At 46.5% G+C, this 13,515-nt stretch overlaps 1 protein-coding gene across 1 annotated transcript in view; it reads right to left on the reverse strand.

The window, feature by feature from the left end:
• The window catches only part of PNPLA1 (patatin-like phospholipase domain containing 1), a 37,302-nt gene that overhangs the window by 16,319 nt on the left and 7,468 nt on the right, over positions 1–13,515 (reverse strand). Inside the window, exon 2 of the mRNA XM_008592070.1 lies at positions 8,813–8,820. Coding sequence (XP_008590292.1) covers positions 8,813–8,820 — 8 coding nt within the window. The remainder of the gene's footprint in view (positions 1–8,812; positions 8,821–13,515) is intronic.

Raw genomic sequence — 13,515 nt, forward strand, 5'->3', positions numbered from 1 at the left:
CCCAATGCTTCCAGAGCCTGCACCTGCTTCTTGCTGACTGCTGCTAATTTCTACCATGTGCAAGCCCTCTGGGAAATCAGGAGTGGAAATAGCTCTGAAAAGGATTGCTAAATTTTTTAAACAAATATTTAATTGTAGAACACCCTATACGGAAGAGTTTTCTTACAGTTAGTGTCATGTAGCAAGGGATCCCTGGGAAGTTGTGCAGTCGTGAGCTCTCTGCCACCGAGGTAACCAAGCAGAGGCTGGACAGGTACCTCTGTCAGGGAGCTAACTAATAGGCTTCCAGCATGGGTGAAAAGGACTAAGATTTCTTCCGACTTTGAGATTCTGGGATTTTCTAAGGCGCCTTGCAATATATCTGAGAAGTAATCACAGTGTGCCTTACTCTCTTATATAAATAGAGCTGCTACCCAAAGAAGCTAAATGATTTGCCCAAAGTCACACACAATTTGGGGGCAATTTGGGGACAAACCAAAAGTAGGGATGTTCTAATCCCCTCATGTTTTACAGTTCACAGATTATTCAACACCAATCCTAGAGGTAGGCAAGATAAGCTTCAGCACCATTTTACAGATATGGAAACTGAGGCAGAGAAAAGCTAAGTGTCTTGCCCAAGTTCAGACAGCCAGGCAGTGATTTTTCTGACTCCATCCCTCACCTTCTTTCCTGGGTGTTGGACTGATCCCAGGGATAAAGAGGCTGAGTGAGCCTGGGTTGCCATGGTGACAGCCTTTTCTTGCCAGCATTCAGAATTACACCTGCATATGTGTAGTAGGGACCAACCTCAGCAACAGAGCATCTTAGCTATCACTCCCTTACAGGGGAGGGTGCTCCTGGGAGGTGGGAAGGCCCTGCAGTTCTAGTGAGGTTAGCTTTACTACACAAGAACACACGTAGTGTTTTCCCTCAGCCAACCCACTAGCAGGTTACGATGCTACTGAGCATTTAGATACCAAAGTGCAGGGTCACTGAGGTCTCTCCTGTAAGATCAGTCAGAATGGAGAGTCAAACCAGGGTGGGACACGCTGTTTTTGGAGTGCTTAATGAGCAGCTTAATGCCCCACAGGGTCAATGGTTTTCCCGCAATGCCTTGCAGCCAGGAGCACCTGATTCACCTTGCCCTACACTCCTGGACTCCCAGCAGGAGGCACTGCTGGGATGGGTGGAAGGCAATTTGTTCCTTCTATTCAAAAAGTTTGTAGAAAAATAGAATTAAAAGATAATACAAATCCTTCCATAAACTTTCTGAGTACCCCTCCTACATGCTCATTGTGGGAAAAATAATTTTTAAAAATGCAGATAAGCAAAAAGAAAATAAATTAAAATGTCTTGGAATCCTTCCACCCAGAAATTAACATTTGGTCTATGTCTTCCTAGACCATACATGTTATGTTTATTCTTACTTATATGGGGTCATACTAGTACACTTTTTAACTTGCTTTTTTCACCTAATATATTGTGAATGTATTTCCAGGTCAATAAATATCCATTGATAACCTAATTTTAAAAGCAGTGTGGAAAGCTATTATAAGGTTATACCGTTGTTTACCCATTAGCTCCCCACTAGGGGTTGGCTATTTAGTTTCTCTTTTGTTTGCTTGCTTTCCTAAAAATGGTACAATGAACAATCTCGTGCTAAATTCTTCACCCATGTCCTTAATTATTTCCTTAGGATGAATTCCTAGATGTGGGAATGTAAATATCCATTGATAACCTAATTTTAAAAGCAGTGTGGAAAGCTATTATAAGGTTATACCGTTGTTTACCCATTAGCTCCCCACTAGGGGTTGGCTGTTTAGTTTCTCTTTTGTTTGCTTGCTTTCCTAAAAATGGTACAATGAACAATCTCATGCTAAATTCTTCACCCATGTCCTTAATTATTTCCTTAGGATGAATTCCTAGATGTGGGAATGCTAGGTCAAATATATGCATACTTAAAGTCTTGTAATGCTTATTTTAGTTGTGGCTTTAGGATATTATTCATTTACAGTCAACTCTCAGTCGTTCAAGGGTAGTGGTGGGTGACAGGGACAAAGCAGTGGCCAAGGTAATGGACATATTATTGACATTTCCAATGCTCCCACATCTGAAAATGGTACTATCTGGAAATTAGCAATGCTGTAGCCAGAATCGTGTAGCAAGGGAGGGAAGGGGCAGTATTTCTCCCAGTCTGGTGCCTAGTTTAAAATACTTTCCTGCTGCTTACTGGAGCCACAAACCAGAGGATGCAGGTTCTTGCTTCTTTTCAGTCCTGTGTGTGTCTCTGTCTTCAGAGTCTCTGACTCTCTCTCTCTCTCTTTCTTTCTCATGCATTCTCTCTTCCTCCTTGGGGGAAAAGCAACTAATCCTCTTGATTAAACAAGTCTCTGGTGGTAAAAAGTGAAGCGTTAAACACAGCAATTGCTGGGTGCTGAGAGGAGGGATGAATTTAGCTTCCTTCTTCATGCATCTGTACTTTCCAGCACCTTCTCCCATTTTAAAGGCCTCCTTCAAAGCTGCAGCCTGTCAGGCCTGGGACACAGGGTCCCACACTGACCAAAGCAAAATGGGATTTAAGAATAGCACCACAGGTCAAATGTGTTCTGATCAGGAAACTTAAGGTGAGCTGCTCCCACCCCAGCCCACACTAGCCACATCCACTTCTGCTCAGAGGAGGAGATCTGAGGGCAGGCCTTTGTGGTCTTCCTCCTTCCCTCTCCATGGCCTGTCACTGTGCTCTTCCCATAGAAGGCCCTTCAGTAACCTTCTCTATAGGCTGGGAATTCCTCCAGGGCGGAAATTGGCCATCATCCCTATGCTCACCAAGCCTCCCACAACACTCAGTGAGTGTTGAGAACAAAAGAAAACAAAAACCTAAGAGTGGTGGGGATTCTCCCAGGGAAGAGCTACTTGACTTAATTATCTAATAAAAGCTTGAAAGGAAGATCATCTCAGACAGATGGATAGGTAACAGAGTTAACTATGTTGATTAGTGTGATCAACTCACCAGGTTTCATGAGTCTACTGTGCCAAGAACTGCAGTAGAAAAATAAGTAAATAAGATGCCGGGACTGGGAGAGTTTGAAGAACACTTGGATGCCACATCTCCAAGTTTCAGCAACTCAGAGTCTTTCACTCTTTCCTGTGACCACATCCATTTCTTGGAAAGAGCTCAGGCTTTGGAGCCAGGCAGATCTGGTTCAAATCCCAGCTTTACCACATTCTATCTGGGTCATCACTGGCTTGTTAAATAACTTCTTTCAGCCTCAATTTTGCGGCCGGTAAAGTGGGGGTACGAATACCTGCCTTACTGGGTTGTTAGAAGGCAGGGAGTTTTTAAACTGCCTGCATAGAGTAAGTGCTCGGTATCGGCTACCCCAGTAATGCCCTGTGTGACCGTGGGCAAGGCTTTCTGATGTTTCTGTCTCAGCTTTCCCATCTGTACAGGGGACAATGGTCCCTGCCCCGTGTCCTTATCAAGTGTGGTCAGGCTCATGTGTGGACCCAAATGAGAAAAGGAGAAGCAGGGACTGAGAGGCGTGCCCCTGACTCAGACAGTACAGGCCCCTGCGCAGCACATGTCCTCCCTTGTCAACTTGGGGGACCCTACAGGTTTAGTAGGGAAAAGGGGGGAGCTACAAAAATAATTGAAGGAAAAGAAAAAGGATAATTAGATATGTGTTCATCTAATTTATTTGTTTAAGCGCGTAATGTTTCCCCCCTTCACGAGGGTCAGGATGGTCTCTGTTCATCCCTTTGTCCCCAGCACTCATAGTGCCTGGAATATGCTAGGCACTTAATAAACATGAAAATATGCATGAATAACGAGTCAATGAACTCCAGAAATCGAAGGGGGACGCTGAGGCCCAGAGAGAGAAGGAGCTATTCAGCATGACCCAGACGGTAGACACCGAGGGCTTCCCTTCCCCTCCTCCACACGGACACGACCTCCTGCTGAGTGGAAAATCCTAGAAAGATGGGCACTTGGCGGCTGACAGTTTAGGCTGCTGGGATCCGGTTCACAGGGTGACTGATGAGGTCCGCGGCGCGGGATGGATGGGCCCCTGGAGGATGGGACTGCGGCCGGGTCTCTGGCGGGCTGGTCGCCTAGCAACAACCTCCAGCTCCACCAATCAGCGCGAGGCGCCGCCGCCGGCCTGCTCCCCGCCCCCCGCATGCTTCCCCTGCAGCTTGAGCGGTGGGCACAGGGGGAGCCGGGGCGCAGCAGCCTCTGCGGAGGCGCCGGCAGGCAGAGCTTTCCCAGGAAAGCCCTGGCAATTCTCCGAATCCCTGCTGGAGCACCCGGGAGTCTGCTGCTCCTACCTGGTCCCTAATTGCAGGCCGAATGGTAGGCTGCATTTTCCTATGGGTGTATCTTGACTACCTGACTCCACTAGGAGAATAGTAACGATCATTGTTATCTCAACAACAGTCGTTTACCCATCAGACTTTCCCATCTATAATCTCAGTTTATCCTCACAGTGACGTCGATTGGAAAACAATTTGGTTTGACGCGGCAGTGTTGCTGCTGGAAGATCCACAGAGACCCCCTAGGGAAACGAGTTTTCAGCCAGGAAGCCTTTCTTTCAAAAGAAATCTTAAATGGAAACTCAATACATACAACGGCTAAAAACTGGGCTGTTCTGGGTTGAAGCCGAGTGGGTTCCTAGACCCTGTCCTATCACCCTACTACACCCGATGAAGGCAGCCCCCCAAAGTACCACCCTGACCGCCTTAGATTCTAGGAGCCTAGGTCAAAAATCCTAATCCAGACTAATTCTCTCATTATACAGGTAAGAAATCCAGCCCAGGATAAAGATTAAGTTCCATAAATACTGGATGGATGGAATAATAAAAGAATAAAGGATGAATACCCTAAGTTGCATGGTCTGTGTTAGCAGAAACAGAACTAGAAGGTATGTGAAAATGCATATTTTTATGCTCTTTTCTGAATGCATTATAGGCTTTAACCAAAAGCAAAATAACTCTGACCTATCTAGCACTTTAAAAAAACACTTTTTTTTTTTTTACAGATAATAACAATCCTCCACACAGACCTTTTTCTAACCCCAAGAGTTTACTAAAAAATTGGCTTTAAAAGTTCAAATTGTCTTATATCAGGTTGCCATGGGAACAGAAATGCCCCCCTGCTGGTTCATCACCTGATTCCCAGCAAGATGTCCCCAGGCCTCTTTTAGGAAAAAAGGTCTTGCTCTCAGGTACAGGGCCAGGGCCTCCCCCTGCCCCTGTGTGCCTCTCCCCCAGAATCCAGGCACAGCCTCCCCAACTTTCCACTGAAGGGTCTTACTGATCACCCTGAAGTAAAATAGGCAGAGAGGGAATGTGTTTAGAAAGATCTCTGGATGCCAGTATGAATCTGGCCCTCACATCATGGGCACAAGGGGGGACAATCAGCTTTGTATCTCATGAATTTTCATAACCAATTAAAAAAAAAATGCCAGTCCCTCTGCATTGGAAAATTAGTCTGGCATTTTTGCAAGGTCAAATTTCCCAGACAAATCTTGTTCAAGTAACAAATACAAACAGCTATTGTCTGCATTGAGTCCAAAATTATTAATTGATCCCTATGACATGACTTACTCTTTAGCCCGTGCCCCTCAAAAAAAATAATTTTTTAGCTATAGGATTTAAGAAAAATGTTTTTTGTTCCTTTAATTAATCATAAGGTAGTTTTAAATTTTTGATTATTTACAGCTTTGTAAACAAGATTATACATAAATTTAATAATAAAGTTTTGAAAAAAATGAAAAAATGAAAAAAAAAAAAGTTCTCTGGAAACTCAATGTTCTCAGAGTGATTTTCTGCTCTTTTCTCTCTGAATATTTTCTCTGGTGGACCGAAAAGACCCTTTGGGAGCCTGCTCTGAGGTAGAAACCAATACTGCCCGTCCTCCGGGCTGTGGCCCATCCTACCCTGCACGTTCTCCCCGCACTACTGAGGGGGCACCTTGAGGCAGCAGCTGTGAACTAGTTACCACCTAGTCTTAAGAGTTGTTTTTTGTGTGTTTTGTGTGTGTGCTCAGTGGACCTCCAGGTGAGCCTCTGCTGTACAGAGAAAAGATCACCTCAGAGCATCTCCTCGTTAGGGATTCTCTCTAATTAGGCACCACTGCAGAGGAATGCCCATGCCTCTCTGCCAAACTGGGTTCCTTCCCTCTTTCAAAACCTTATAATTATGGTTCTTTCTGCTGACTGGAGTTATTTGCTGTCCCAGCTGTCTGAGGCTTCAGTCGGTTGGGTCTGTTACTTGAGTCTCTCTCCGTCTATGTTACATGCATCTGGAAGTCCTCATGAAACTCCAGGGTTCTAGACCCACCCCTGCTGTCTACTGCTCTTAAAAGCTACCACTTTTTTGTATCTCCTTGGTGCTGGCCACTGTGCCATTTAATCCTCAGGACATTCCTCTGAGGTGAGTACTACATTTATCTCCTCTTTACAGATGTGGAAACGAAGCTCACCAGTAACTTGCCCAAGGTCACACAGCTGGAAAACAGCAGGTCTGGCCCCGAAGTCCTTTTTCACCACACAGGCAGTGGTTCTTTCCATTGCAGCTGGCTGCCTCCACCCTTTATCTCTCAGAACCTCCAATTACCAGTGTGAGGCAATGTGATAGGACCAGAAGGTTCCAGAACGCTCTTGGAGGTCTGCTTTTCTACAATTCATTTTAGGCCCTCCTCCTAAGGGTTCAGACGTCCCTGGGAGACAAGAAGACTCTGTAGAATGAAAGAACCCAAATCACATCCTCAAGCGTAGGCTCCCATAGACCCAAATCTCCTTCCTGGGCCAGGTGAGTTTCTCCTCCATTAGTAAACACAAACTGCAAAATCCTACCTTTCTCCCCCCACCCTCCCCACCTTTTATGTTTTACTGTCTCTCTGACTTTATCCTAAAGCCCAGCTTAAGATCTGCCTCCTCCATAAAGCCTTCCCCAATCACGCCCCCTCTCAGCCTGCTCTGCTTCCCCTGAACAATCGACTCTGGCACTTACTCTCTGCACAGTTTGTCTCAGGCTGACCTGAGCCACCACCCTGCCTCTGGCTAGCTGCCCACCTTGAGAAGAGAACCTCTGTGAAGAATACCCTCCTCCCCCATTGTTGCCTAGCTCAGTGTTGAACACTTAGTAGGTGTTCAAGAATGAATAAATGAATTATTTAATGCTCCAAGAGCAGGGACTATTAATTACCGTCTGTTCCCCAGCACTTAATTCAATATCTGGCTATAGGAACTTAGTTTGCTGAAGAAACTAATGATTAATGAGTGAAAATGAATGAGTGAATGAAGAAGGAGACTAAAGAGGGTTTTCTACTCTACTGGCCTGACAGGAATCTTTCCAAGTGGTGCTCAGGAAAGTGGAGTTGTTCGGGGACTCAGCCCGACCTGAGGTCTGATGGGGCAAGCCACACAGCAGTGTGCTCTGTCAAGCCTGCATCTAACCCTTGCTCCCACACTGATGGACACAGGACCCTGGGCTGGGGCAGAGGAGGAGTCTTCCTTACGTGGTGGTTTCACAAGGACAGAGTTGGGTTATCTCAGGATCTGCGGGTCATCTCCTAACTGGAATGGGAGCCAAACAAGTCTGGAGGTTTGTTTACCATTTGTTTGCCTGTAGAATTGGAAATGGAGCTCAACTGTCCTTCCTGAATTTGATCCCAAAGCAAAGCAAAGAAAACAACACCATTTTAAGACCCTTTATGTGAGCTGGTTTAAAAATGGGTCCCCTAAGTGCAATGTGGGATCCTGGATTGGATCTTGGGCCAGGGAAAGGACATTAGTAAAAAAAAAAAACCTGTTGAAATTCTAATAAAGTCTGCAGTATGGTTCATAGTAATATACCAGCGTTGATGTCATAGTGTTGACCAATGTGCCATGGTTATGTACGGTGTTAGCGTTAGGGAAAATTGGGTGAAGGATATGTAGAACTATCCGTACTATCTTTGCAACTTTTCTGCAAATCGAACATTATTCCAAAATAAAAAGTTTGTTATTATTAAATTTAACACAGTGCCTGGTGCTCATCAGGGGCTCAGTTAACCCCTGCTATACTGGGGGCATGGGTTAATGAGTGTCACCTACATGAGTGCTTTCCAAATAGAGGTTTCTACCGTGTGGCCAACACATTCAGAGCTTCTCCAGGTTTTCCATTCAATGTTCTTAAAAGTCAAAAGAATTGTTTGGGGAAAATAAATATCCATTTGGTTGAAGAGGTTTAAACATGTAAAACACAAGCTCCTTTAAGTGAGTTGAAAGATACTAACTCCAACATGGTAGTGGGAGTTAGAACCACACAAGGACATCATTTCTATAGCATTTGATAAAAAGTCCTTCCTGTGTTTATCATGCCATTTGATCTCACTTTCTTAACCAATTGCTTCACCCATGGAGTTTAGCAAGAAAGCTCTCATGTTGCTTGCAAAGCAACTTTTGAAATCTTGATTAGAGAAGATGTAGAATGTAGAAATTTAGACAAATCCCAGTCTTGGCTGTGTTGTACAAACCTGGGGAAATGATCTAATCTCTCTAGGTCCCTGTTTCCTCATTTGTAAAATCAGTATAAATACTGTAGAGTATCTACTTAATAGGGTTATGAGGGGATTAAAGACAGTGTGAAGTACTTAGCACAGTACCTGGCACATTCTAAGTGCTTGGTAAGTGGCTATTATTGGTATGACACTAAGATGTGAATCTGAGCAGAACACATTTTTACAGAAAACACTACCATTTCAGTAAGTATCTCTGGGAATGATTTTAATGAAGACATTTTGATTCTGAAAGTGGGCGACACACACACGTACACGCTCACACACACTCACTCGCACACCTGCAACAGGAAAATCTGCAGGTTCAGAGAACATTGGAGAGACTTCTAGCTCCAGCAATATGGTGGGCTGAGCTAAAGAGGAACCTCTCCAGCTTCAGGAACAACGATAATAACAAAAGCCCAATATAAAATAAAATAAAATAAAATAAAATAAAAGACACACTTGTAAGACATGGTTGTGAAAGAAAGGGAAGAAATGAAGCAGGAACTGAAAGCCAGTGCCCTCAGAAGGAATGCTGAGGATGTGGTGGCCGTGGAGACTGTTGTTAGACCAAAAACTGGCAGGGACAGGGGCTATGGTCTTGGGCTGGGTGGGGGAGGCAGGGGTCGAACTGAGACCTCTGCTTAAAGCCAGGACCCTCCAAAGGCTGCTGGACCATTGAAAGTTGCAAGTGGCTTGTGTCTGCCAAGGGATCTGGGTGAAAAAACACAAAGTCTCCCATAAAAAAATCAAAACCCCAAATTTGTATTACATACAGAGAAATTAACATGAAAATTGGTCCCAAGTTGGTATAACCCTTGGGCGCCTGCCTGGCCAGGGCCAGCAAAAACCAGCTCAGACAAATCCTTCCAATGCCCAGGCCACACAGAATTCCCACAGAAAGAACAAGACCTTGTGCAGATGAGCTCACATTACAATGTTAAAAACAATAGTTGGACCGGGTTGGGTTCCAGTTGTCTTGATTTATTTTAATAAGTTCTCTAGGACATTCTTCAGTTAGGTTTGAAAAATGCTGCTTCACCTATGCTTTTCTATTTCAAGATAATTTTCTTTCTACTTATTCAGCCATTCATTCCACATTCACTCATCAAAGACTTATTCTAAGCCAGGCACTGTGCCAGGAACACATCCATGACTTCTGTCCCTCACTGTAATGTCTGAGCCATGTGCTACCACCCCAATTTCCAGATGGGAAATCCAAGGTGAGGCAGGTCCCTGGCCGGCCCTCTTCCTTCCTGGGAAATGTGCTCTCCACCAATCCTGGCAGCATCTCAGTCCTCAACTGAGTGATAAATCAAGTGGACAGGTGACCAAAGCCAAGGTTCTTACAGAGGTAGCCTAGTCTTCCCAGTGTCAGCCCTGGAAGCCCCAGTGGGCCTGCTGCTGCCCAGAACATACTTTGAGCCACCTGCCAATGAATGTGACTTCAGCCACCCTTGGCTCCAAGGCCCAGGAGGCCTTCAGTCGCTGGATGGCAGGAGCTGGGCCCAGCAATGGGAGGCAGATCAAGACACTGCTGGTGTCCTGTTTCCAGGGAGGAGTTGTGCTGCGTTCCGTTGTGCCCACATTTGTGGCCAGGTCCCTCTGGCCCTCACGTGTGCTTTACAAGGTCCATTGGAAGCCCATTTTCTGTCCAGAGGGACAAGCTGCGCCCCTTTCTGAGAATGCAGGAACATTTGTTCTGCAGGGCTGTTGCACCTGCTGGCCTCTCGGCCTGGAACATTCTTCCCTCAAGGCGCATGCGGCTCCCTCCATGCTTCATCATCCTCAGAGAGACCTTCCCTGACCAGCCCTCCTAAAACTGCACCCTTGCACCCTCCCACCCTTACCCTGCTCTGTTTTCTCCTTTGAGCACATGCAGACATTTTTTTGCATGCTCAGTCATTTACAGTTTGATCTTACCAGGAGAACTTCAGCTTCCCAAGGGCAGACATCCACCTGTTCTGTTCAATGCCAGATATCCAGCACCCAGAACAAAGGATGGATGAATGCTCTATCTCATCCTTGTAATTCAGCCAGAATCTTCTCCTCAATCTCTTTGTCTGCACCATGAGGGGACTAGGCTCAAACAGTGGTTTTCAAACTTAACAAAAAATTGCCGGAGGATTATTGTTAAATGAAACTTTAGAAAGACTCCCCATGTATAAGACGGATGACAGCTGGGCAGGACTAGCTGAAGGGGGGCTTCAGGTTTGTCTCCCGCTGCCTTCCTTCCCCATCCGCAGAACCCTTGGCTCCTTAGAACACAGTTCAGAAACCACTGGCCTAAGTGAGGTCCACTCCCAACTAGTCATTTCCTCTCCTGGGGTCTAACTACAACCGTCTGTAAAATGAGGGAGCTGGACTCATTGACCTTCCTTCCTTCTATGACCTTCTAGTATCATACGTCACATCCATAATTGCAGAAAATTATTCAAGAGCCAGGTAAACCCCCAAATAGAAACTCTAAGGACAGGGGGAGGGAGAGAGATTGGACAAGGGGCATAAAGAATAATTATGAATTGTAATAACATATATGCTAGTAATATTGATTTGATCAACATATCTCAATGTTTATCCCCCAAAATATGTATAATCAATTTTGATTCAATAAAAATTTTTTTAAAAAAAAGAAATTCTAAGGACAACATTCAGGGTCATGCCTACCAATAGCCAGCTGTCATCAGGAGTTTATCGAGGACCTTTTGTTTAATGAGCAGTTGGTGGGAGGCATGGAACCTACAAGATCCCAGATTGCTCAACCAATCTTGTTGACAAAACGCATCACAACATCTGAAACAATGAAAACAGTACATCAAGTGCTGGAATAGGTGGACAGATTCTATGGCCAAAGTAGACATCATGGAAAGTAGAGATTGAGTGGGGTGACATGGGATGGTATCTTGGGAGGAGGTTATATCTCTGGAGAGGAGAACAGAGGTCATTCTAGGCAGAGGCACAAGGAAGCCACGGGGCACTGCCCGAGGCCCCTGAAGGACCAAGGCACTCATGCCACCAGCTGCAAGGAGGAGCTGAGCTCCTCCCCAGCCAACAGCTTGGACTCACCCTTGTGATTCTGAAGTCGTGCTCTTGGTCCTAGGCAGGAGACAGAGTTTCTCCATCATGCTCATATCACCAATGTGGTTACTGTGGCAGAGACTGCTCACCGTCCCCAGTATCCATTCTCCCTTCTGCCTTAGTAATTGAACGTCTAATTTTTAGCAGGACACAAGGCCTCCCAAGATAAAGTCTATGTTTCCCAGCCTCCCTTGCAGACAGGTGTGACCATGGACGTGAGCTGACAGGATGTGTGTCACCTCCACTTCATGCCCTTACAGAGAAGAGGTGTACCCTCCCCTTTCCCCTCTCCCACTAGCTGGAAGGCAGACATGGCGGGGAGCCCTCCCAGACCACAAGAAAAGGCAATGCCTGTGAGCAACACGGGGGTCCCAACACGGTGCAGCCATTGCACCAGCCTTAGAGGACAGAGGACAAAAGCTACAGGAGCAGGGACACTCATCTGTCTTAGCTAAGCCTCTGTTATCGTGACAGACAGAACTCTACCAGCAATGCCTTGGGTCTGAGTAACACTTGAGAGCTTCCAAAGCACATTCGTCAGGACACGACTGATTGCTGGGGCGAGGCCGTGAGGAGGGGAGCAGGGTCTCCTCCCGCTGTGCGGTAGCTAAGCTGAGGCTTGGTGAGGAGGGCTTGTCTGGGTCACTCACTGCTGAGTGGACTCCAGGCACTAGAGGGAAGGGGATGGGGAGAGAGTAGGGATGTTGGGGAAAGACCAGTTTTGGTTTGAACTCTAACCACCCTCCTTTCCAAACCCCACCCTGAAAGACCATGTGAGAATAATGCATGTGGACGGTTAGGCACATGATCTGATTGTGGGAAAATTCTGTAGCTTTTGTTCTCAGAGTCCAGAGAGCTGGGTTTCCAGTCAGTGCTCTTCCCATGGGGACTCTGGTCTCTGAGGCCAGCGCTACCTACCCTAGCAGGTTGTGGAGCACGGAGGATTAAGTGCCTGGTGGCAATCAGGGAAGACTCTCAGAGGAGGTGACATCTGTGGCCAGCCTTGGTGGATGGAGAGTCAGAGCATAGGTAGAGGAGGATGGCACCCCTGGGAGAGGGGACAGCTTGGGCAGAGGCAGAGAGATGTGGCCCATCCTGAGACTACTGCAGAAGGGAGAAGCGCTCCAGGTCTCAGCACTAATCCTCAGCCCCGCTTCCTTCTGGACTTCACATCTTTTAAGACTTAATTTTGTGGTTTGGGTGTTTGGGGCGGAGGGGATGGTGTTGGCATTGTTGAAAGGGTGGGGTGAGGGCTGGCCCTGTGGCTCACTCAGGAGAGTGTGGCGCTGCTAGCGCCAAGGCCGTGGGTTCGGATCCTATATAGGGATGGCCAGTGCACTCACTGGCTGAGCGTGGTGCAGACGACACCAAGCTAAGGGTTAAAATCCCCTTACCGGTTAGAAAAAAAAAAAAAAAAAGGGGGGGATGAGAGGTATTGGAAAACAATTATTTTCAGAGGATAAGACAAGGTCCCAGGAGGAGCTCAGCTAACAGCTCAGTTCTGTCCCTCCCCTCACCCAGCACGGGAGCTGCCCCTGAAGCAGGTGTTCCCAGCTCTGTTCCGTGTTGTGATGAGATTGCCAGCCTGTGCTCCCCTCAGCTTCTCCTCAGACACGTTGTCCTTATTGTAGAGAGCCAGGTGCTTTACAACACCATGGCAAAAGCCAAGCCAAGTGAAGGGGATATACGACTGTTATGTGAGTTTTAAATTATTTCCAAATAAAAATTATTTTAAAAGCACAGCAACGGGCCGGCCCGGTGGCGCACTGGATAGTGCGCCGCTTGGGAAGCACAGCGGCGCTCCCGCCCGAGGGTTCGGATCCCACATACAGACCGGTTCCTGCTCACTGGCTGAGCGAGGCGCGGGAGCAACACCGAGGCATGCGAACCCGTTGCCGGACACAGGAACGGTAAGG

The sequence above is a fragment of the Galeopterus variegatus genome, unplaced genomic scaffold (genome assembly GCF_000696425.1).
Source record: "Galeopterus variegatus unplaced genomic scaffold, G_variegatus-3.0.2 Scaffold151, whole genome shotgun sequence".
Lineage (NCBI taxonomy): Eukaryota > Metazoa > Chordata > Mammalia > Dermoptera > Cynocephalidae > Galeopterus > Galeopterus variegatus.